This window comes from Lichenostomus cassidix, chromosome 28 (genome assembly GCF_008360975.1).
Source record: "Lichenostomus cassidix isolate B80296 chromosome 28, HeHo_3.0, whole genome shotgun sequence".
NCBI classification, from domain to species: Eukaryota; Metazoa; Chordata; class Aves; order Passeriformes; family Meliphagidae; genus Lichenostomus; species Lichenostomus cassidix.
In genome coordinates this window covers 2900600-2924201 of record NC_139508.1, presented here as the reverse complement: position 1 = coordinate 2924201, position 23602 = coordinate 2900600, and the positions used below count along the sequence as shown (strand labels likewise).

Here is a 23602-nt window from a genome sequence, read left to right as displayed (position 1 = left end):
GTAATAGGCTTATTACTCCTGATCACGCTGTGACTATTTGAATGAAGGAGATTTCGGGAGATGAAAGCGGAAGGGAGATTTTTAAGTCTCTCAGCGCCTGGCCCCGCAAGGACGGGTGCCCTTGGAGCGGGGGGGACCCCATACCCAGCCCCCCTGCCCCAGTCCCCCCCTCACCCTGCTGCCCCCGTGAGCCCTGACCGGCCCCCAGCGGTTCCAAACCTCCTAATTTCCAGCCTCAATTTATTCATGGCCGGTTTATACCCATTTGTTTATGTGCCAACACCGTTCCTCAGCTTAAATAGCTCTTTTCCATCCATAATATCCGCCCCCCCTCCCCGTATTCCAGCGGGCGCAATCATATCTCTTTTCAAGCTGTTCAGGAAAGAAAAATCTGAATTATTTAACCCTTGGGACACTGGCTGGTCTCGCAGGGTGTAGAGAGACAAATCTGCTTTGTTCCTGCTCTGGGTCGCTGCCTGAATTTGGGAATTCTGGGAGGATGATGCTGCTGCTCTGAGGGGAAACTGAGGCACTGGACTCTGGAGCTGGGGGTGTGCATGGAGTGTGTGCTGCTAGGCTGTGGGTTGTTCCAGGGGTACATTCCTGGTGATGGGGTCATCCCCATCCCATGGCATCATCCCCATCCTGTGGCATCATACCTGGTGATGGCATTGTCCTTATCCCATGGTGTCACCCCTGGTGATGGGATCATCCCACGGCATCATCCCCATCCATGGCATCGTCCCTGGTGATGGCATTGTCCTTATCCCATGGTGTCACCCCTGGTGATGGGATCATCCCATGGCATCATCCCCCATCCCATGGTGTCATTCTAGGTGCTGGCATTGTCCTCATCCCATGGCATCATCCCTGGTAATGGGATCATCCTCACCCCATGGTGTCACCCCTGGTGATGGGATCATCCCATGGGACCATTCCCATCCCATGGCATTGGCTCTGGTGGTGGCATCATCCCCATCCCATGGCATCATTCCTAGTAATGGCATTGTCCTCATCCCATGGTGTCACCCTGGTGATGGCATTGTCCTTATCCCGTGGTGTCACCCCAGTGATGGGATCATCCCATGGCATCATCCCCATCCCATGGCATCGTCCCTGGTGATGGCATTGTCCTTATCCATGGTGTCATCCCTGGTAATGGAATCATCCCAAACCCATGGCATCATCCCCATTCCATGGTGTCATCCCTGGTAATGGGATTACCCCAATCCCATGGCATCACCCCCATCCTGTGGCATCCTGGTGATGGCATTGTCCTCAACCCATGGTGTCACCCTTGGTGATGGGATCATCCCGTGACATCATCCCCATCTCATGGCATCAGGCTGGGATGCTCTGGGGGAGCCCTGGACACCCCGCAGAGTGGGGTGCACCGTGCTGAGGGCCCCACAGACCCCCAAAGAAGGGTGACCTCTCCCTGCAGCCCCCCCGCTCCCGTCTCCGTCTGGACCATTTATCAGCTTTAATCAGCTTTAATTCAGCAATTTGTCAGGCAGGCGAAGGCCCTCGCAGTGAGTTTTTCCCAAAAATATAATTATTATTATTATTATTATTATTCCCCTGATACGTGAGCCCACCCCCCCGCTTCCCGCCTTTGCTTGGGCTTTAGTAACGATCATTAAAATAAATAATTTTTTAAAATAAAAGGCAGCGAGGAGAAGGATTTTTTGTTGGTTTTTTTCCCTTTAAATATTTTTTATTGTTCTCCGCGCGTTTGAAAATTGTTTCCCAGTAAATTCCAGCCCTTTGTATTAATTTTACATTTTCCAATGTTACCTTGCCAGGGGCAGGGTTGGCACAACTGGCTCAGGAAAGGAGAGGGAAGGAGAGGGAGAAACCCTGCTCCTTAATTAGCGCGTTCCCTGTGTGATCAGAGAGCTTATGAGGCAGGTAATGAGCTGGAGGGGGGCTGCAGGACACCCCCCTCCCCACACTGCCTGCCTTCTTCCCCCCCTCCTCTTTTTGGGGTCACTCTCCTCTGCTGTCCCGCCCCAGGGATGGGGATGTCCTTCTGGGGTGTCTCTGGGTGAGTTGAGTCTGTCTCAGCAGCTGTCACAGCCTCGGGGGTGTTGGGGAGTCCTGAGATGGTGTTTTGGGGGGTCAGGGGGGTCGTGGTCACTGTCCCTGACCGCCCAGACCCCTCCAGCCACTGGGGTGACCCCTGTGCCTGGCGGTGCCGAAGGTTTTGGTGGATTCCCAATGTGGGGAGCCTTAAACTGATTAGGAAAAAACATCAGTCAGTGAGGGGTGGAAGCCAAGCTGCCAAATTGGCTCCTGGGGAAAGCAGTGAATTTGGCCTTGAGCTCTGCTGGGAGCACCAGGGGTCTGGAATTTGGGGAGGGGGTCACAGGGGCCACCCCGAGGAACTAGAGGTGGGGTTGCTGGCAATTGCCATGGAGTTCTCCAGTGCTGCTAATCCCTTAATCTCTCGGTTAATCAGTGCCAAATTCGCCAATGACACCGGGATTGTGGCCACGGCGATGCCAGTGCCACCAGGAATAATAATTTCTGTGTGATTTACTACCAAATTGTGCAGGTTTGTTGGCAGGAAACAAAGAGGATCTGGGTTAATCCAGAGGTTAATGGGGGTGTTGGGGTGGGATCAGGCCTTGGATTGTGGAGTGGTGAGGGCCTGGAATGGAATTCTCAGGGAAGCTGTGGCTGCCCCTGGATCCCTGGAAGTGTCCAAGGCCAGGCTGGACAGAGCTTGGAGCAACCTGGGATAGTGGGAGGTGTCCTGGATGGGATTTAAGGTCCCTTCCAGCCCAAACCATCCCGGGATTCCATGATCCTGTGGTCACCTGCCCCTCCTTACCCACTCGGATCCGATAGTCCAGGATCAGCTGGAGGCACCACTCGATTTCCCTGGAACAGTTCTTGGTTCATTCCTGCAAAACGAGAGCCTTTTCCGTCCCCAAAAAGAGCAGCTTTGGCAGAGTTCCAGCCTGTGACACCAAGCAAGGGACAGACACAGAACACGCACGGGGACACGTGTGATCCCATAATCCCACCGTGCCAGAGAGGTCTCCAAAATAACCGCGAACAAATTTTTGACCCACCCACCCGACTTCTCCGCAGGTTCCACCGCGGCGACTACACGGTGGAGGTGAGCATCAACGACTACCTGGACATCTACTGCCCGCACTACGAGGAGCCGCTGCCGGAGCGGATGGAGAGGTACATCCTCTACATGGTCAACTACGAGGGCCACGCGTCCTGCGACCACCGGCAGCGCGGCTTCAAGCGCTGGGAGTGCAACCGGCCCGACTCCCCCAACGGGCCCCTCAAGTTCTCCGAGAAGTTCCAGCTCTTCACGCCCTTCTCGCTGGGCTTCGAGTTCCGACCCGGCCACGAGTACTACTACATCTGTGAGTGGGGTTTGGGATGGGGTGGGAGCATCCTGGTGACCCAAAATGCTGTGGAGTTCCCCAAATCCGGCAGCACATCCAGCTCAGGGCAAACATCCCATGGAAAGCTTCTCTGGGGCTGAGTCACAGAGTGATCAGGACTGTCCGAGTGACCAGGACTGTCCAGGGGCACTGGTTTCATCCCAGTGGGAACACCACTGGCACTGGGAATGGTCTCAGTCCAGTCAGTGTTGTGCTCTCCTGTGTATTCCTGTGCTCTTACATGTAATTTCCGTGGGCTCACATGCAATTCCCATGTTTTCACATATATTCCCATGTTCTTGTGTAATTCCTGTGCTCTCCCATGTGATCCTGTTCTCCCCTGTGTGTTCCATGCTCTTACATGCAATTCCCGTGCATTCACACATTGCCATGCTCTCATGTGTATTCCCGTGTTCTCATGTAATTTCTGTGCTCTCCCATGTACTCCTGTGCTCTCACATTTATTCCCATGCTCTCCTATGTATTTCTGTGCTCTCACATGTAATTCCTGTGATCTCCCACCTAATTCCCATGGTCTCACCTGCAGTTCCCATGCTCTCACATGTAATTCCCATCCTCTTCCATGTATTCCTATGTATCCGTGTGCTCTCCCAGGTCTGGGCTCCTTTCTCACCCAAACTTGACCCTGACCTGCCCGACCTGCTCTGGAGGAATATCCCCCGAGGGCCCCTGGGAGGGAATTTCCACCTCCAGAGCTTCCACAGGGACAGGATGGGGAGAGAAACCCGCTGGAAAAATAATCCAGTGATGCTGGGAACAGGTGCTGGGATAAAACCCAAACCCAAACGAGGCAGCACGACCCCAACCCCGCCGTCCTCACCGGAGCCTCGGCCACACTCCTCCTCCTTATCATTCCTCCTCTTTTTCCTAAAGCAGCTGTTTTCAGCCCACTTAATTTGTTCCTTTTATCTATATTAAATTACCATTTCCCCCCTCTCTCTTCCCCCCCGTAAAATGTCACCGGCGCAATAACTGCGGCCACAACTCTCTCCCTCTCTCTTTCCCCCCCACCGCCCTGCTTTTATTTTATTTTTTTTTTTTTTATTTTTTAATGTCGTTAGGGAGAGATTACACAGGAGTAAATGGGAAGCTGATCATTGCTAACCCGGTTAGAATTCCCGTCATGCGGAACATTAGAAATTATGCCTCTTTGAGGAACCGTATTTAGCAGACATGAAAGAAAAGAAATTACCTCCTCCTCGAGCCCACGGATTGGAATCCATTAACCCGCCGGCACCGGGACACGCTCCTGCCTCTGGAGCGGGTCAAGGGCATGTGCTGGCCCTGGGGATGGAGCTGGGATGGGATGGGATGGGATGGCATGGGATGGGATGGGATGGGATGGGATGGGATGGGATGGGATGGGATGCTGTGGGACGCTGTGAGATGCCCATGGTGCCACTCAGCTCAGCACCTTCTTTTTTTCCCCACTTGGGGTGCAGCACCAAAAAGTTAAAGAAAATTGGAGGGTTAAAAAAAACCCAAAAACAAGCCCCATGGAGTGTTGGCAGCAGCCTTGGAGGAGCTGGAGATGGAGCTAGGAGTGACTTGGGGTGGAGCGGGGATGGAGTAGGGATGGAGTAGGGATGGAGTTGGGATGGAGCTGCAATGGAGCTAGAATGGAGTTGGGATGGAGTTGGGATACTCATGGTGCTGCTCAGCTCAGCATCTTCTCCTTTTCCCCCATGGGGTGCAGCACCAAAAAGGAAAAGAATATGGGAGAGTAAAAAAAAAAACCAAACAAACCCCATGGAGGGTCAGGGACAGCAACCCTGTAGGAACTGGGATGGAGCTAGGATGGAGTTAGGATGGAGCTGGGATGAAGTTGGGGTGGAGCTGGGATGGAGTTGGGATGGAGTTGGGATGGAGCTACGATGGAGTTGGGATGGAGCTGCAATGGAGCTGCAATGGAGTTGGGATGATCATGGTGCTGCTCAGCTCTGCTCCTTCTCCTTCCCCCTCCTTTGGGGTGCAGCACCAAAACAAAAAAGAAAACAGAAGTAAAAAAAAAAAACGCAAACCCCATGGAGAGTCAACAGCAGCCCTGGAGGAGCTTGGGATGGAGCTGGGATGGAGCTGGGATGGAGTCAGGATGGAGCTAGGATGGAGTTGGGATGGAGTTGGGATGGAGCTGGGATGGAGCTGGGATGGAGTCAGGATGGAGTTGGGATGGAGCTAGGATGGAGTTGGGATGGAGCTAGGATGGAGTTAGGATGGAGTTGGGATGCTCATGGTGCTGCTCAGCTCAGCACCTTCTCCTTTTCCTCACCTGGGATGCAGCACCAAAAAGGAAAAGAGAACACGAGGGTAAAAAAAAAAAACTGCTTTAATTTTTAAAAAAATGGAGAAAATTAAATCACTCTATAAATATATATTAAAAAATCCCATTTTCTCAACCTGAGAGGAACTATCACCCTGCTAATTGCTGCGATTCCTCCCTTTCTCCCAATGTTTATAATTTCCATTCAGTGCCTTGACCCCTGTTTTTTCTGCTGTCCCCACAACCTTTGTCCCCTTTTCCTCCTGCAGCCGCCTCCCCCCCGAACACGGTGGACAGGCCCTGCCTGAAGCTGAAGGTTTATGTTCGGCCAACAAGTGAGTGAGGGGTTTAGGGGGTTCCTGGGGAGTCCCCATGTCCTGCCCCATGGGTTTAGGGCAAGTGGTGGCTCTTGGGTACCACCCTGATGGTGACAGGGACAGGGACAGTGTCCCACAGCCCTGCTGGAGCCATCCTGGCTCTGTCCAGACAGGGAGATAGGGAAAAAAAAAAATTAATAACAATAATCATCCCTGCTCAGTGGCTACTTTTCCGACTCGCATAAATCAGCCATTTAAAAAAACAAATTAATAATTTTCTTCTCCTGTTAACGTGTAATTAGCAAATGGCAGCATCTCTCCCTGGGGACAGCAGAATGTCACCGGGTGACCGATGGCTCTCGCCTCCCTCCCTCCCTTTGGTGGCTTTAAAATAAAACCCAACATAACGGAACCATCTGTAAAAACTCATCATGTTCCTTTCGGGGTGGGGTGGGGGGGAAATCTCTCCTGATATTATTTTTTTAGTGTTTTAATAATATTGGGATTTTGTTCCGTCTTGTGAAGGGGAAGGGAAGGGGGCCCTTGAGGGGGCACCCCTTGAGTGGGTCTGGGCTGGGATGAGTTTGCAAACCTCATCCTGGCATGAGGACCCTCTGGAATTGGGGGGACAGGGGGATCCTGGCATCCCTCTGGAATTAAGGGAGACCCTCTGGAATTAGGGGGCACAGGGGGATCGGGTGGGTGGAGCAATGGATCATCCCCAGACAGGACCAGGCTCTGCTTTTCCTGCCTCCAGCTCCATAAAAATCCATAATCCAGTGACAAAGTGCAGCGAGCTGAGCCTGAAGAGTGTCCCCATGGGGTCCTGTGTGCCCCCCGTGTGCCCCCTGTGTGCCCCAGGCTACCCAGGGACCCCCAGGCTGTGTCCCTGCCCCGAGCAGCTCCATGTCCCCCTGGACAATGTCCCCTGCCTGTGGCTGGGACACGACAGTCCCCAATCCCATTAAAAGGGCAGAATCCGGAGCACCCTGTGTCCTCAGCCGCCCTGGGGAGCACCCTTGTCACTGCCACACTGCCGAGGTGTCCCCGTGTCAGGTCCCGGAGGTGGCAGCAGGAATTTTGGGGAAGCTGGGATTTGGGAAAGGGTCAGCACCCATCTCATCACCACCGGAATACTGCCGGATCCCAGTCCCAGCCATTCTGGGATTCCCTCTGGATCGCAGCCATCCCGCCGGCTCACAACTCCCTCTCTTCTCCCTTCCCCGCAGACGACTCGCTGTACGAATCCCCGGAGCCCATTTTCACCAGCAACAACTCGTGCTGCAGCCTCAGGGTGCCGCCGGCGGCGCTGGCGGTGGTGCCGGTGGTCTGGACGCTCCTGGTCTCGTAGCACCGACAGACACCGGCAGCGGCCCGGGCACGGATCCCGCCCGCCCCGAATGGCCGGGATGGTGCCCAGGGAGGGTCGGTGCTGCCAGGGAGGATCCTGTCGCCGCCTGAAGTCCCCGCCGTGGCGCAGAGGTGCCAGGTTGTCCCCCGGGATGGATCCCGACTTCCAGGCCTGTCCTGCAGCTCTGGCTGTCCCGGTGGGACGTCGCTTTTTACATTTCTAGACCAAATACAGAGTCCTCGTCCGTCTGGGTTTTTTTTTTCTCTTTACTTTTTTTTTTTTTCTTTTTTTTAAAGAAAAAAAATTTTTATTTTTATTTCTTGAGTTGTTCCTGCCGGGTCCCCCCTGGTGCCAGACTGACCGCACGGGCTAAGCTTGGTCCCCGTTGTCCCTGGCCACGGGCAGAGCCACCGGGACCACCGGACACAGCGATGGTGCCACCGGCTCTGCGGGCACAGACTGCTTCCCAGCCTGGCCACAGGACGTCACAAAGCTGGACCAGCCACCCCTGGCCACCCTGGGCACAGGGGACCTGGATGGACATAGCCCCCACTGACCGCCCGGGGGTCACCCCGTCCCCTCCGCTCATGCCACGGATGTCACTGCCATCCCCATGGGACACTGGAGTGGCACCATGAGCAGCAAAGGAAACTGGGTGCAGCCGAGGGGAGCAACAGGGACGGCTGGCCTGGGGACACTGGGATGGCTGGCATGGAGAGCACCAGGAATGGTCAGCTGGCATGGGAAGCACCGAGATGGTCGGCATGGAGAGCACCAGGAATGGTCAGCTGGCATGGGAAGCACCGAGATGGTCGGCATGGAGAGCACCAGGAATGGTCAGCTGATACTGGGAGCACTGGGATGGTCAGCATGGAGAGCATTGAGAGTGGTCAGCTGATACTGGGAGCACAGGGATGGTCAGCATTGAGAGCACCAGGAATGGTCAGCTGATACTGGGAGCACTGGGATGGTCAGCGTGGAGAGCACTGGGGATGTCCGGCCAGCACAGGCAGCACCGAGGATGGGATGGCTGGCACTGGGAAAACAGGGAATGGCCAGCATGGAGAGCACCAGGGACGGCTGGCATGGGGAGCTGCGAGAATGACCAGTGCCAGCAGCACCGAGAGTGGCCACCGGCTTGGAGAGCACTGGGGACAGCTGGCACTGCCAATGGCCGGCACTGGGAGCACCAGGAGTGGCCGGTGGGCACGGGGAGCACCGCCGGGCGCTGGGAGCCGGCGGGCCTGGCTCGCCCAGCCGTGGGCATCGCTCCGAGGGCGTTTGGCTGGCGCCGGGGCAGGAGGAGTGTGTGCCATGGATTTTCCTCCTCCACCCTGCTCCGTGTCCCCCTGGTGCCTTGGGGGTACAGGACCCCCTGTGGGGGGCTGGCAGCCGCGTGTGGGATCATCCCGGTGCTCCCCTGTTGTCACCCCGTTGTCCCCTGACATTCCGGGGCTTGGCTTGGGGATTTTTCCCTTTTCCTTTGCATTAATAAGTGAACACCACCCCCCCTCCCACCCAAACCCCCCCGATCCGAGGTTGGCCCTGACCCCAGGGGTGGCAGGTCACCAGGGAGGGGTCACCCCACAGCGCCGGGGTTTGACCCCTCCTCGCCTTAAATCTGGGGCTGTCCCACCTTGGGGGGGTCCTGTGCCCATCCTGCAGAATTCCCCTATTCCCAGGGGGGTCGGTGGTCCCGGGGGATGCCGGAGATGGGCTCAGACCTGGCTGGAGACCCCAATTCCAAGTGGATCCTGGCCTTTCCCACACTGGGGGCCGGGGGGGCTCCATCCCTGTACATACAGCGCTATACTGTGAGCGGTTTTTTTTATGTATTGTTGAGAATGGATTTTATGGAAGGGTTTATCTTATTTTTATTTTATTTTTATTTTTTAGACTAGGAAGCTGGAATCTCGCAATAAGCTCATCTCGACCATCCCGAAAAACAGAAAAACAAACAAAAAAAAGCCCTAAAAAAAAAAATTTAAAAATTACAAAAAAAAGAAAAAACCCCACAATTAAAAAAAAAAAAAAAAAAATTGCATTCCCTGCCGTCCCTGTCCCGTGTGTCCAGACCAGGTCGTGGTTCCCGAAGGTGACAAAAGCATTGTGTTTATGGGGGGGGTGGGACGCGGGGGGCACCCACTGGGCAGCACCCGCCTGGCCTTCGGTCTGTGTTTTATATATATATAGATTATATATATAAATATCTATATTGTGTACAGCGACTGTGGCAGAGTGGAAGGACGGAGGCGGCGGTGGGGGAGGGCCGGGGGTCCCCCGGAGCAGCCCCCCCTGCCCTCGGCGCTGTCCCCTCCCCGTGCTGGTCCCCGTCGCGCCTCGCTCCGTCCTTCGACATTTCCGCTTTCGTCCTCGACGTCGTGCTGATGGTAACCGGATCTCTCACCCCCCATTTGGATTCTGTATTTTTTTATAATAAAATACAAATAAATGTCGTGTGAGGCCCTTGCTTGGAGGAATCACTTCTCCCTCTCTGCGTGGCTCCGGGGGGAAATTTAGGATTGTGTCCCCACGGGGCTCTGCACCATCCTCGCTCCCGGTGCAGCTCCTTTCCCTTGGCACACCAGGGCTCTGCAGCCAGACCTCTCTGCTGGGTGGTGTGTTAATTACGGGAAGGATTTAATTACCCTGTTAATTAATAATAATGGATATTAAATTAATTAATATGCAATTGTTGATAGTACTTAATTATAGGAGGCGAGGCTGCCTGGCGGGTGGGCGCTCGGGGCTGGCAGCTCCCACAGCCCTCACCTGCTGCTGCCTCAGTTTCCCCTGGAATGAGACACCAACAGGTGACACCCTGGCAGGCCACAAAGCCAGGACAAGCTGCTCTGAGGTTCCATCACGAGCATCCTCTGCCTCTGCTCTTTTTTCCCTCAAAACCTAAACTTTTTCGGAGCGGCCCGCGCTCCTTCCCGGCGTTTTGTGCCCATTCCTGCATAATTAGCAGCAATAGGAACAACCCGCTGGTAATTAATTGAGGCTCCCACAGCTGATCCGAGCTCTGAAGTTTTGCCACCAGAGGGTGAAAGACTTAATTTTGCTTTTTAATAAGGGCCATATGTGTGCCAGGAGCGGGAGCGATGCCACCCACCGCTGGGGACGTGGGTGCCACCTCCAGCTCCGTCACCGCCAGCCCTGCCCGTGACAGGCTCCGGCGGTGGGAACCACCAGTGAAAAAGCCTGGCAGGGATTGACCAGAAAGTGAAATTTTTAGACTCACTCGGGAGGATTTCTGAAACCCGGCTCATGATTTTTTTAACACCGGGGATTGGAAATAGCGAGGTAAAAATAGCGAACGGGCAGGCGCAAGGCCGAGACGGATCGTCGTTAGTAATTAATTAATGGAGTCGTGGGGCTTTAGGGCCTGAATGGGATCATTCAGAGCCCGTCTCTCGTGCCGAGGCGCCGAGGTTTGATGTGAGGAGTGGTGGTGATGGAGAGCTGGGCCGGGCCTGGATGCTCCGTGTGCTGTGTCCGTTTGGGATCCCATCCCGCTGAAATTGGAGCATGATGGAGCTGGGTCATTCCAGCTGGTAATTGGGGCTGATTCCATGGATTGGAGCTGGGAGGTGCCACCCTGTGCTCCTCACCTGCTCCAGAGCTGAGGCACCAGGACCCCTGGGGATCCCGAGACTCCATGGTGATCCCAGAGTGTACCATTCTGAGCTCTCTGCCCCCACTGCTCCGAGCTCCCTGTTAGCATTTCAGCATTAATCGGGTTTTTTTCCATTTAATCCCCTGGAGGCAGCGGGTGCTCCGTGCTCTGCTGGCCTGTGGAATATCCCACCCATTCCAGCTGTGGATGCACCCAGTCCCGGTGTTGTGCTCCAGGTTTACACAGTGAGGAGGCTCAGGATTACCACCAGTTCTCTGCCTCCCTTGCTCCTCACTCCAGGGATGTTCAGCCAGGCAATCCCTGCTGGGCTTTCCAGAGGGATTTTCCCACTTTGTGCCACAGAGGTGCCACCGTGGCTTGGGGCAACCGTGGCCACAGTGTGCCGAGGGAAGTGTTCACCACAAGGCCGAGCCTTCTGGGGGCTGCTGGGACAGAGCAGAGAGCTGGGAACATCCTGGGCTAAAAACAGGCTGGAAAACCCGTTTCCCCAGTGTCCAGAGTCAATTTGCTCCACTGAAATGAATTCCCAGTGGCCAGGTTGTCCCCTCGCCACCCTTGGTCCCCCATGGCGTTGTCCCTTCTCATGGGCAGCTGGCACAGTGGCCACCGGGGTTGGCACAGCGGCCACCAAGGCGGGCACAGTGGCCACTGCCCCCCTCGGAGCACAGACGAGCTGCAGCAGCGCTGGGGGGCTCATCCCCGTGTCCCCCTGTCCCATCCCATCGGGGGACCACGACACCCCGCAGCACCGTGTGCTCACCGCGGGCTCACCGGCACTTCCCGGGCTCCGTCACGTCCCTCCGGCAGCTCCCGGCGCGGGCTCCAGCCCCGGATCCAGCTGGCGGGGGGGATGCGGGATGTCCCTCCTGTCCCCGCGTCCTCTCCGGCTGTCACCGCCGCCCCCTCCCCGCCTGCCCCGGCCGTCCCTCTCCTCCCACCCTTATCTCCTGATAGCTACAAGCGATACAGCCAGGAACGCTCCTGTAACAAGCTGCCAGCTGCGGAGCACCTGGAGAATCCCAGAGCGGGGGATGATTTATGGAAACAGCGCGGGAGGCGAGAACGGGGAGGCGAACAGACAATTCCTCTCCCAGGCGGTACCGCAGCTCCCTCCTGGCGCATCGGGTGCGGGGTATTGCCCGGCCCAGGCGGGCGGGGGGCTGGCGGGGGAGGCAGGTGACATCCCCCAGCCCTTTGTGGCCATCGATTGGCAGGAGCTGGCCCAGCCGGGTGTGTAATTGTGCTCAGCTCGCTCCGCGCCGTCCGCGGGGCCCCGCGAGCAGGAAATGGAACTTTTCAGGCCACTGGACATTTAGTTTTGTTCAGCTGTTCATTCCCCCCACCCTGGGGAGAGGAGGGGGCGCGGGGGGCGGAGGGAGGGTGGTGGAGGGGTGGGAGGGGGCTGCTGCAGCCCCCTCGCCGTGGAGGATCCCAGGGAATCGTCGAATCAGCAAATCCCAGTATGGTTTGGGTTGGAAAGGATCTCAAAGCCCATCCCATTCCATGCCCTGCCACGGGCAGGGACACCTTCCACTGTCCCAAGATGCTCCAAGCCCCATCCAACCTGGCCTTGGGCACCTCCAGGGATGGGACAACCACAGCTTCTCGGGGAAATCCATTCCAGGGCCTCGCCACCCTCACAGGGAAGGATTTCTTCCCCATATCCCATGGATGCGAAGGGTAAGAGCACCTCAGGAGTTCACCCCGTCCCGCCCACACCCAGACCACCTTCCCCGCGCCTTTTCCCCTTTCCCAAACCCAGTCTGGCTGGCGGCAGACATGGACCTGGCACCTAGCAACCACCCCGCAGCCCCCGAGCTTTGCCGGGGAGAGATTTCTCCCCCAGGCGCGGAGCGAGCATCCATTCCCCTCGGAGCTCCTCTCTCGCAAGGTAACCGGCATTATATCCGGACCAATTGCTCCAGCATGATCCTCCTGAATGTTGCACAGCATGTACACGGCGTCTTATGGAAAATACATGCCCCTGGGTGAGCCTTTTAATAGCGCCGGCTCCTGCCCGGGGGGCGGGGGGGCCGCGCTCCGCCACGGCGCTGCCAAGGAATGATTGAAAAGTTGGGGCTCGCCGTAGGAAACCCCCCGCTGCGGGGAACAACGTGTTTTCATTCCCCTGCCAGGTAACAAATGAAAAGAATTGCGATGAATGCTAATGGCGAGGGGAGCAGGACGCTGCGGAGGCTGCCGGGGCTGGAGGTGGGGATGAGGTGGGCAGGGGATGGGGAGATCCAGGCCCGGGAATGCGGGAGGTGAGGAGGGACACCGGGTTTGGAGGAAAATATTCCCTGGCAGGGGGCTGGTGGGTGCTGCGGGGAGGATGGTCTGGGGCGCTGAACCAAAATCACTTTTTTTGGCAACAAAATGCAGCCCAGGGAATGTGTTGGTCCTAAAAATTCCTCTCGGTGTGAGCTCCTGTCCTTGCGGCGACCCTGGTTTTGCCGGCTGTAGTTGGTCCTGCCATGGGTGGCACCACCCTGGCACGGGGCCGATGGGCGCTACGGGGAGGGTGAACCAAAATCACTTCTTTTTGCAGCAAAATGCTCCCGAGGGAACACAGCAATCCCCAAAATTCCCCTTGAGGGGTCTCCCATCCCCGGTTTTGATGGTTGGATCTGGTCACGGCACGGCAAACACACGGGGCTGGTGGCGCTGCGGGGACGATGCCGTGACACAGGACCAAAACCACTTCTTTTTACCACAAAACACAGCCGGGGGGACACATAAATCCCCAAAATTCCAAGCTTCCAACCCCAAGGAGCCCTTCCCGGTGTCACAGCCGAGGTGCCATTGAGCCGGTGAAGGGCTGAGCTGTTTGTCACCAGAGCCGGGCTGGGAAGCGGGAGGGTAAACACGGATGAACAGCCTTCACCCGCTCCAGTAAATATTTTATATCCCACACCAAGAAAAGACACTCCTATTTAAATGATTTATCAAGGAAGATCATGTAGAGGTTTCCATAAAATATGTAGGGCTCCTAATCCCGACATCATCAAGCCAAGAGGACCGGAATCATTTATTACCTTCCCAACAGCCGCGCGGCTGCGGGGACACGACTGACAAATAAAAGTGTGTTTACAGCTTTTGGGCTCCTCTGGGGAGAGCTAAATCACGGCGGGGGTGGGAAGGGGAAAGGGAGCCGGAAATTAAGTGGCAATTCCTGTCCGTCAGGGCAATGTGGGGTGGGGATGCAGGACATGGGGCATCCCGGTGTCCCCTGGTGTCCCCATCCCGGCTGTGATGTGCTGGGTGCAGCGATGATCCTTTTCCAGTGGGATTTCTGGGGTGGGCGTTGGGAATAAATCCCTTTGCGATGCCCAGATGTGTCCAGATGTGCCGCAGGTTGCAGCTGGGCAGGGATCAGCCATCTGGGATGGGTTTTCCGTGGGCGTCAGCAGAGTCAGGATGGAGACCACAGGGTTATGTCCTCTCTCCCCTTGGATCAGGTAGCCACCCGGTGCTCCCACTCGCCTCTCCCATCACGGCATCCTTTGGATCCGCTCATGGAGGATTTCCCGCCATGCTCTGCCGCTCGATGATCCAATCACCACACCCTTTTGCGTCCATTTATTAAGGACTTTCTTCCATCTCCCCAGCATTTTTCACCCATTGATTGAGGATTTTCCCCCCATCCTCTCCCACTCGATGATCAAATCACCACATCCTTCTGGGTCTATTTGTTGAGGATCTCACCATCCTTTTTTACCCTTTGATCAAGGATTTTCCCCTGTCTTCCCAGCCTTTTGCACCCGTTGAGGATTTTCCCTCCACCCTCTGCCATTCGATGATCCAATCACCACATCCTTTTGGGTCAATTTATTGAGGATCTCCCCAACCTTTTGCACCCATTTATTGATGATTTTCCCCCATCCTCTACCACTCGATGATCCCATCTCTCCATCCTTTTGCATTCATTTATTGAGGATTTTCCCCTATCTCCCCAGCCTTTTGCACCCATTCATTCAGGATTCCCTCCATCCTCTGCCAGTCCATGATTCCATCAGCACATCCTTTCAGTTACATTTACTTACGATTTTCACTCATTTTCTCATCCTTTCGCACCCATCTATTGATGATTTTCCCCCATCCTCTGCTGCTTGATGATCGCATCTCCCCATCCTTTTCCGTTCATTTATTGATGATTTCTCCCCCTGTCTTCTGCCACTTGATGATCCAATCACCACATCCTTTTGGGTCCATTTATTGAGGATCTCCCCATTATCTTGCACCCATTTATTGATGCTTTTCCCCCCATCCTCTACCACTCGCTGATCCACTGTCCCTACCGTTTTGCTCCCATTTATGGACGATTTCCCCCTCACCCTCTGCCACTCAGTGATCCCATCTCCCCACCCTTTTCTACCCATTTACCAAGGATTTTCCTTCACCTCCCCTACCTTTTGCACCCATTTGTTGAGGATTTTCCCTCCATCCTCTACCACTCGGTGATCCCAACTCCCGATCCTTTTGCACCCATTTATTGATGATTTCCCTCCCGTCCTCTGCCACTCGATGATCCCAACTCCCCATCCTTTTGCATTCATATATTGAGGGTTTTCCTCCACCCTCTACCACTCGATGATCCCATCTCTCCATCCTTTTGCATTCATTTATTGAGGATTTCCCCCCACATCCCCATCCTTTTGCACCCATTTATTGATTATCTCCCCAACCTTTTGCACCTATTTATTGACGATTTTCCTCCACCCTCTACCACTCAGTGATCCCACCTCCCCACCCTTTTTCACCCATTTATCGAGCCTTTTCCCCACTATCTCCCCAACCTTTCGCACCGATGATTATCCTCCCACCCGACGCTCCCATCTCCCACCCCCTCCCCGCATCCTTCGGCTGCCGGTACCGAGTTTTTCCCCCCACCCAGCCGCACCACATCCCCGCCGGGCTCCGGAGCACCCCGAGCCGGGCCGCGGGCGCTGGCAGCGGCGGCGATTTGGCCGATTTGGCATTCAGCGGCGGGAGCGCAGCCGTGGGGCCGGCGCCGCGTTATTAAGGGATTAGCAGGTTGTCTTGGCGCTCAATTGTAGATAAGTGCCGCGGTTTGTATTATCTTTTCACGCTGCACCGCGAAGGATGACAAAGAGACAACATGGGTGTCATGGCCTTCAGCATATCATTAAGGGTAATTTGTCTTGCGGGGAGGGGGAGGCGAAGGGAGAGGGAAGGAGAGGAGGCGAGGGAGGACAGGGAAAGGCAGCCTGGGAGGAGAGAGGGGATTAAAAACTAAGAGAGGAGATTAGGAGTGAAATGGGAACTGTATGGAGAGGCAGCCAGGCGGGGAGAGGCGATGGCCGGGGAGGGGACGGTCGGGAGGGGAGGAGGGGTCACCCTGGGAGCGGCTCCGGTACCGGGGGGCTCGAGAGAGAAGCGGGGCTGGGATAGACGGGGCAGGATGGGGTGGGGGCTGCGGAGACCCTCCCTTTTCCCCTGCACGGAAGAGCCCAAACGTCATATCCATTAATCGACAATTTAATAAAATAATAAGTAAAATAAATAAAACTATTAAAAATTACGTATGCATTACTCGATAATAAAAATGAATAAAAGAATGCATAAAATGAATAAAATAATTTAAAAGTACATATGCAGTAATCAATAATTTAAAACGAGACGGCTCGGGCTGGGTGCCCCGGGAAGTGGGGTGCACCCAGAAAATACAGGGAATTCAGGGAATCCACCCTCCTTCCATCACTGACCCACCAGCGCCGTCAGCCCTGCGGCTTCGGGGGTCTGGGGGCACAGCGCGGGGGGGTCGGGGCGTGGTGACAGCTCCTTGGTGTCACCTGCTCCCTGTGTCGCCAACTCCTCGGTGTAACCCTGTTGTAACCCCATTTCTCTCAGCCCCCTAAACCCCCCCGCAGCCGCTCCCCACTCGCCGAGCTACAGAGGGTGAAGGAGCCAAAGGAGGAGTAACAAGAGGAAGAGGGAATTCTCGAAGCCCCCGGGCCGGGTTTGCTCCCTCGGCCAATCAATCAATCCTTAAGGAGCAACGGCGTGGGAATCGATCAGTCGGGGAGATGGCTTTTTATGGGAATAATGGGAATGCGCGTCTGGAGACAGTCAGACGGAACCGCTCCTGCCACGGTCACTGCCACCCGAGGCGGTTTGCGGGAGGAGAAACCCTGCAGCTCCCCCTCGCTCTGTGCCCCTTCCCAAAGAACTCGGGGCGGGAGAATCCCTGAGGGGGATCCGGAGGGACACAGCCATTCCAGGGGAAAGGGACACCTGGACACCCCAGGTACCCCCGACCTCTCCCTCCACCTCTCCGGGGGCTGCGGACAGGGACGGGGCATCCTCCCGCACCCCCTCCCTCCCCTCCCTCCCCTTCTGATAATCCTATTTTTGAACCAGGGGATTAGGATCAATACTTCACTCCTAATGCTGTGGTAATACAGTGTTACACCGCCAGCGCCAGTTCCCTGCTGAAACACTTAAGGTAGTTTAAACCCATTTGCGCCGGGGAGTGCCGTGAATCCACAACGAGCTCCTCGCCCGGCCGAGCTGAGCCGGGTGCCAGCCTGGGGCTGCCAGCCAGCGCGGCCAGCCCGGGGGGCTCCTGCTGGCCCCAGGGGGGCTTCTGGACCCCAAAAGGGCCGTGCCGGGCAGGGATTGTGGGCACCGGGGCAGCTGATGTGTCCCCCACAGCCGGCCAGAGGTGTGTGGGCAGCAGCTGCTCGTCCTGGGGATGATGTTGATCCCAACATCCCTCGTGGAAGGATCTCTCACACAGTAGAGCCCTGGTGGCTCCCCAGATTCTGGGTGTCCCCAACCCTGTGTGCCCCCAGGGGTCTGGGCGCCCCCAGCTCTGCGCTCTCCCAGCTCTGGATGTCCCCAGCTGTGTCCCCCGAGGTGGCCCAGCAGCCCTGGCTGACCCTGGGGCCGAGGGATGCTGTCCATCCTTCACTCCAAATTGGCCGAGGGGTTTGAGCAGCTCCCGGGGAACGGAAACCAAAACATTTCCCTCCCGCGCTAATTCATAATTAGCTCCGTTTTTATTAGGTGCTAATGGAGAGCGGGGATTTGGGATGCCTGGCACAGCTCGGAAATGCTGATTCACCCAGAGACCTCGCTCTTCCCAGGCCAGAGCCTGCTCGAGGCAGCTCCTGGTCAGAAAATCCCAGCCCAGCAAACTCCAGGAATAGCTCGGGAGCTGATCGGCAGCTCCAGCTCCGGAAAACACCATCCAGGGATCCACGGCATGGAGCAGGAATGTGTCCCCTGATGTCACGACACGCTGGGGACCCCCTGTCCCCACTTAGGGACCTCACCATCCCACCATGGAGTCCCTCACAGGTCCCTCCCTCCTGCCTTTCCCAGGAATGGGATGCTGGTGACATCTGGATAAATGGTCCCATCCCTCCCACTGGGTTACACCAGAGAGGATGAGGATCCAACCACTCTGCTCCGGGTAGTTTTCAATTAAAACCCAAATATCCCCTAATAACCCACAGAGGGGCTTTTATTTCCTTCCCTTTTAATTTTTTTTAAATAAATCTATTACGAGGAGCTTAGAGATGGATGTAAAACCGACGAGGGACGATTTGAGGATTAGGGATTGGCGTGTCCAAAGACAATCCTGATGGGGCTGTGATCAGGCTGGGAAAGGGACACTGAGGAAAGGGACACCAGGAAGGGGATAAAGGGGATATCAGGGCCGGGAAGAGGACTGTGGAGCTGGGAAGGGGATGGAGCAGGAGGGCGATGGCTCCGGAAGCAGAGCGAGATCCCAAAGTGGGACTCCCTGCTCCTCCCGCGCTCCCGCCGAGCTCCCAGCGGCTCCTGCCTCCCTGCCTCCCGTTTAGCATAAAAGTCATTTTGGTCGGGGACCCCCGGCTGCTGCTCCCTCATTCCCAGGCATCGGGGCCCCCGCGGGATCGAGCAGCGTTTAACCCCCCCGCCAAGGGGAATTGGCTGCCTCGCCGCTTCCCTGACCCCAAAAAAGACAATGAAATCGTGCACGAAACCAATAGATTTTAGCCACAGGCCTGCGGAGAGGCGAGAGGAATAAAATACAGATGGAGCCTCGTGCGGCGGGGATGGGAATGGATTCCGAGCGGGAGGTGGGACGTGCCGGGGCTGCCCGGGGTCGGGATGAGGTGACCCCCAGACCCTTGTGCACCTCGCAGCCACGCTCTGGGTGGCTTTTGGGGCCTAATTCTGCATCTCCTGGGGAAAAAAAATCCCTAATTTCAACTCCCAGCCTGAATTTAGGAGTTCTTTTGGGTGTTTTTTCACCACGTTCTGAGCAAAACCTTGACGGAGTTGGGATGGGGTGGGGACGTGGGGACACCCGGAGTACCTCGGGATGGCTCATCCCATATCCCTGCGGAGCTGGAGCCCTCGGAGGCTGCTCATCCTCCTGCCTTAACGCACCACCTCTATTTATTCTGCTCCTGTAACTGTAAAATTGATTTTCTTGCAACAAGCCGCTCGTCTTTCACCACCCAACGCACCCAAACGCTCCGACATAAGACACTGGCAATTTTTAATTAGTTTCCTTTCTCCCTCCTGCCTCTCCGAGCAGGCAAGTGGAACCGGAACAGGGCAGCCCGGAAAAGAGCGGGATCCAGAGGTGACAAAAGCACTTTTTATCCTTGATATGATTATTAATAATACACTCGTTTACCTAACGAGGCGGGAGCGCGGGGCGGGAGGGGGGCGCGGGGAGGTGATTAGTGCTTCCTTCAGCTGCGGGGATGGAGGAGAAGCTTTAACCACTGGGATCTTTAAATATTGGATTGGAGCAGCTCTCTGGGATGGTGGTCCCTTCCCCAAAAACACCCCCTGGCCCCCAGTCCAGCCCTGGTGGCTTTGCTGGCACGGCGTGGCCAGTGCTGCCAGTGTCCCTTGGGTCTGGGGGGAATTTGTCACACGTGGGTGACCCCAGCCCAGGATTAAGTGGAAAACCCACAGGGGTCATTACACCCCTCTGATAATGAGCCTGGAGTAATTAAAACCTCGCAGGCTGGTCTAGGGGAGTTTAGCTCCCTCAGTTTGGGAGTCCCACAGCCCCCTGTGTCCCCCAAGGGGCTGTGCTAAAGCGGGCTGAGGTGCCAGCGCCACGTGTCCTCTGTCACCAACAGTGTCCTGTGTCACCAGCACCCTGCACGGAGGTCACAGCCCCGGAGCTGGGCCAGCCGTGTCCCCCCGGGACTGTCCGGGTGGGAGAGGTGGACAGAGCCTCGAGCATCCTGCTGTGGGAAGGGTCGCTGGGAGCAGGGAAAGCGCAGAGGGGCTGCAAGGAGGCACTGAAGCCCCTCTGTCCCCAAAAGGGACACGTGTGCACCCCGAGGAGCAGCCCGGAAAAAGTTACTGTGGTGGAGGGGGGAAAACGAGAGAATGAAAGGGGAAAAAAAAAAAAAAGAGAGAAAAAAACGGGAAAAAAGGGCAGGAAAGTCCTGCGGCCTTTTGCCTTGTCAGTTCTCCGTCTGCTGTCACTCAGCCGCCGAATTCTCCTTCAAGTTGTCATAGCGAGGCTGGCGGGGATTATGCCGCGGCTCTGTCCAGAATTGATTCATGTGGAACGCGTGCTTGACGGGCGGAACCGCTGGTGTGAGCGGGAGCCGCTGAGACCCCCGATTTTCCCACCTTCCTCACACAATCTGGTATTGTTTGGCCGCAGCCTTAGTGATCCCTGCGCCGGGGCTGTGACTGACACAGCTTTGAGGCTCTAAGGCGTATTTTGAATTTCTAAAACCTCTCAGGAAGTCCCCGGGGTGCCTTCTGCCATTGTCTTGTTTCTCCTTTCGCCTTTTTCCCTTTCCACCCCGAACCCCTCCTGCATCCCCCGTCGCCTCCTCCCCTTTTTTTTTTGCCCCTTCCTCCCCCAAATTCCAGCCCCTCAATCCCTGACACATCCCTCGGATTTTTTTCCTTTCCCCCCATATTTACGCTCTGTCTCTCTCCGGAGCTGCTCAGCCACTTCGCAAACACGATTTAAAAAAAAAAATAAAATAAATAAAAGAGAGAAAAACTAAATAAAGCTCTAAAAGTTCGCAAATCCTTGATCCGCCGTGGAGAAGAGGAGCTTTACTTGTTTGCTTTTAATCAGCTGACAGAAACCCCGGGATGTGTTGAAAAATAATAATAATAGTAGAAATAAATCTTCCGCCGAGTCATAATAGAAATAAATCTTCCGCCTAATCTTAATGGAAATAAATCTTTTACCTAATCTTAATAGAAATAAAGCTCTCAGCTAATCTGTGGCGTGCTTGTGTCCATCCTGCTGCCCACACTGCTCCGGTCATCCATCCTCATCCATCCCTGCTGGGGTCACACGGAGTGACCATTTCCTCTGGAATTTCCCTCTGGATGAAGGTTTTCCACCCAAGGTGGGCAGAGCCACTGTCCCCCTCCTCGGACCAGGCTCTGCCCTGTCCCCACCCTGTCCCCACCACGTCCCCCGACCCCTCCGGGCTCCGCACTGTATAACCATTTCCCATTTCCAGTCTTAATCTTATAAGAACGAATTGAGAATGACCAGTGTAAATACACAGGTGCCACTGGGAGCAGAAACCACTCTTTAATCTCGGATATGAAAACAATTCCCTGCTCCGCGCGCTGGCAATCAGCGAGTGCCATCAGCGCCGCGCTCTCCCCGGGAACACGAGAGCTTATAAATATGAATTAGTGCAGAGAAAATCTACTCTCTTACCTAAAGCTAAATGTTATCTGGGTCCCTTTCCAGCAGTGGCTGACATTTCCAGAGTGCTTTTAGTCACATCTGCGGGAAGACAACTCATTTCTTGGCTGGAAAAAAAAAAAGGAAAGAAGGAAGAGAGGGAGAAAGGGAAGAGGGAGGAAGTGGAGGAGGATGCAGGGAGATGCTGGGAAGGAGGGAATGCTGGATGGCTGAGCCTCCTCTGGAAAGGGGAGATGCTGGGTGGGCTCGGGGTTGGCTCCTTGAGGTCACTGGGATGAGGATGGAGCGGCCAGGGAAGCCAAAGCCCCTAGGAGGTGGCACAAGGTGGCACAAGGTGGCACCTGAGTGAGGCCTCCAAGTGTGGGCACTCCTGGCTGGGGCAGTGAGTAGCCCTGGGGTGGCTCTGAGTGCTCCCAACTTGCTGGGGTCCTGTTTGGGGTGGGTCACGAGGAGTGGGGTCCCCAAGCAGGCCCTTCAAGCAGTGACAGCGTCCAGTGCCACAGGAGCAGTGGGATTGGTGCCTGCAGCCCTGGCATGGAGCTCTTTGGGTTCTTCTGGGTGAGGGGACACTGGCAGGGGTCCCACAGGGATCCTCCTGTGCCTCTTCCCAAAATTCTGGTGATCCATGGCCAGGCAGGGCTGCAGCAGCACCTGAGGAGCCCCAACAGCATGAGGGTCTGAGCCCAGAGCAGGAGCTGGGATATCCCTGGGGACACCTGGAAAATGGGAAGGTTCAGCACCCACAGCCCTGCTGGAGCTGGGGAAACTGAGGCACAGTGTGGGAACTGTTCCCAAACCCCGGCCGAGGGGATCTCCTTGGGAAGAAGGGAGATGATGGGGCAGGAGAGGCATCCTCAGGAACAGAAGTACATCCCAGGCACCGTGTTTGGGATGCTCCAGCAGCATCCCAGCCTCCAGCACCTCTCCCACCCTCTCCCCCTCTCCCTCTGGGATCTCCAGGGACTCCCAGAAGATCCCCAAACCCCCCCGGCCGGCGATGGGGCAGGACAGGCAAACCCCCTCGCAGCTCCCGGCTGCCATCCCGCTCTCCCCGCAAACGAGGGAAGGACCCAGAGCCCGGCGAGACTCTAATGGGATGCTTAAGCCGCCTTTTAGGTTTTTAATGAGCGGATCCCGGCAGGAATGCTAAACACGGGCAGGTACAGCCCTGCCTCGCCGGCAGCCGCGCGTGTTCCCGTGTCCTTGTCTGGCTCAAGTGAGCTCTGACCTCATTTGCTTCGCGCCGTTCAATTAACGAGGCGAGCGGCGCTGGGGGGGAAGGGGAGGGTGCCGGGGGGGGTCACCCCATGTATTAATTTCCATTTTATGTTCCAAACAATTGAGCAGCACGCGGCGGCGGCAAGGCCCTCGCGGGGATGTTTCCCGACTCTCGGATTTGTCCGAGACCCCCAGCCCGGTGCTGGGGGTTTGGGGGGGACTAGAGGGGCTCAGCTTCAGCCTCGCCATCCCATTTTCCACCCAGGAAGGGCCCTTTCGCTGTGTTTGGGTAATGTCCCTCCATCTTGTGCTTCATCCGGAACGTCGATGGCTGCCAATGAGACAGAAATGATTGGGAAAAGGGCGAGAGAGGGAGAGAAATGTTTCCCGGGGTGTTAAAATAGCCACTTCGGGCACCTAAATTTATGCTGCTCCGAAATGGATTTTAGTCCAGGGTAATGAGAGAACAAAATAATTAATTCCTCTCCCGCAGACAAAAGGCTGGAGGGGCGGATTCAGCCCAGCCGTCCCACCAAATTGGGGGTGGATTGGGCAATTCCCGCTGCCAGCGGCTGGATCTGCACCTCGGGAATGTGTCCCGGCTGGGGACAGGTGCTGCAAAGGGCACCCCAAATCTCTTGGGGGTTTTGGGGTGTGCAGGGGACCGGGGCTGCCCTATTCCCATCCAGCCCCGAGCCCCATCCTGGTGGGAT

The 23602-nt window shown here is 56.1% G+C and overlaps 1 protein-coding gene across 1 annotated transcript in view; it reads left to right on the top strand.

Moving 5' to 3' along the window:
* EFNA2 (ephrin A2) overlaps positions 1–9816 on the top strand; it is a 41986-nt gene extending 32170 nt beyond the window's left edge. Inside the window, exons 2-4 of the mRNA XM_085040614.1 lie at positions 3100–3389; positions 5961–6026; positions 7238–9816. Coding sequence (XP_084896740.1) covers positions 3100–3389; positions 5961–6026; positions 7238–7359 — 478 coding nt within the window. The 3' untranslated portion in view covers positions 7360–9816. The remainder of the gene's footprint in view (positions 1–3099; positions 3390–5960; positions 6027–7237) is intronic.
* Positions 9817–23602: the final 13786 nt, after the last annotated feature.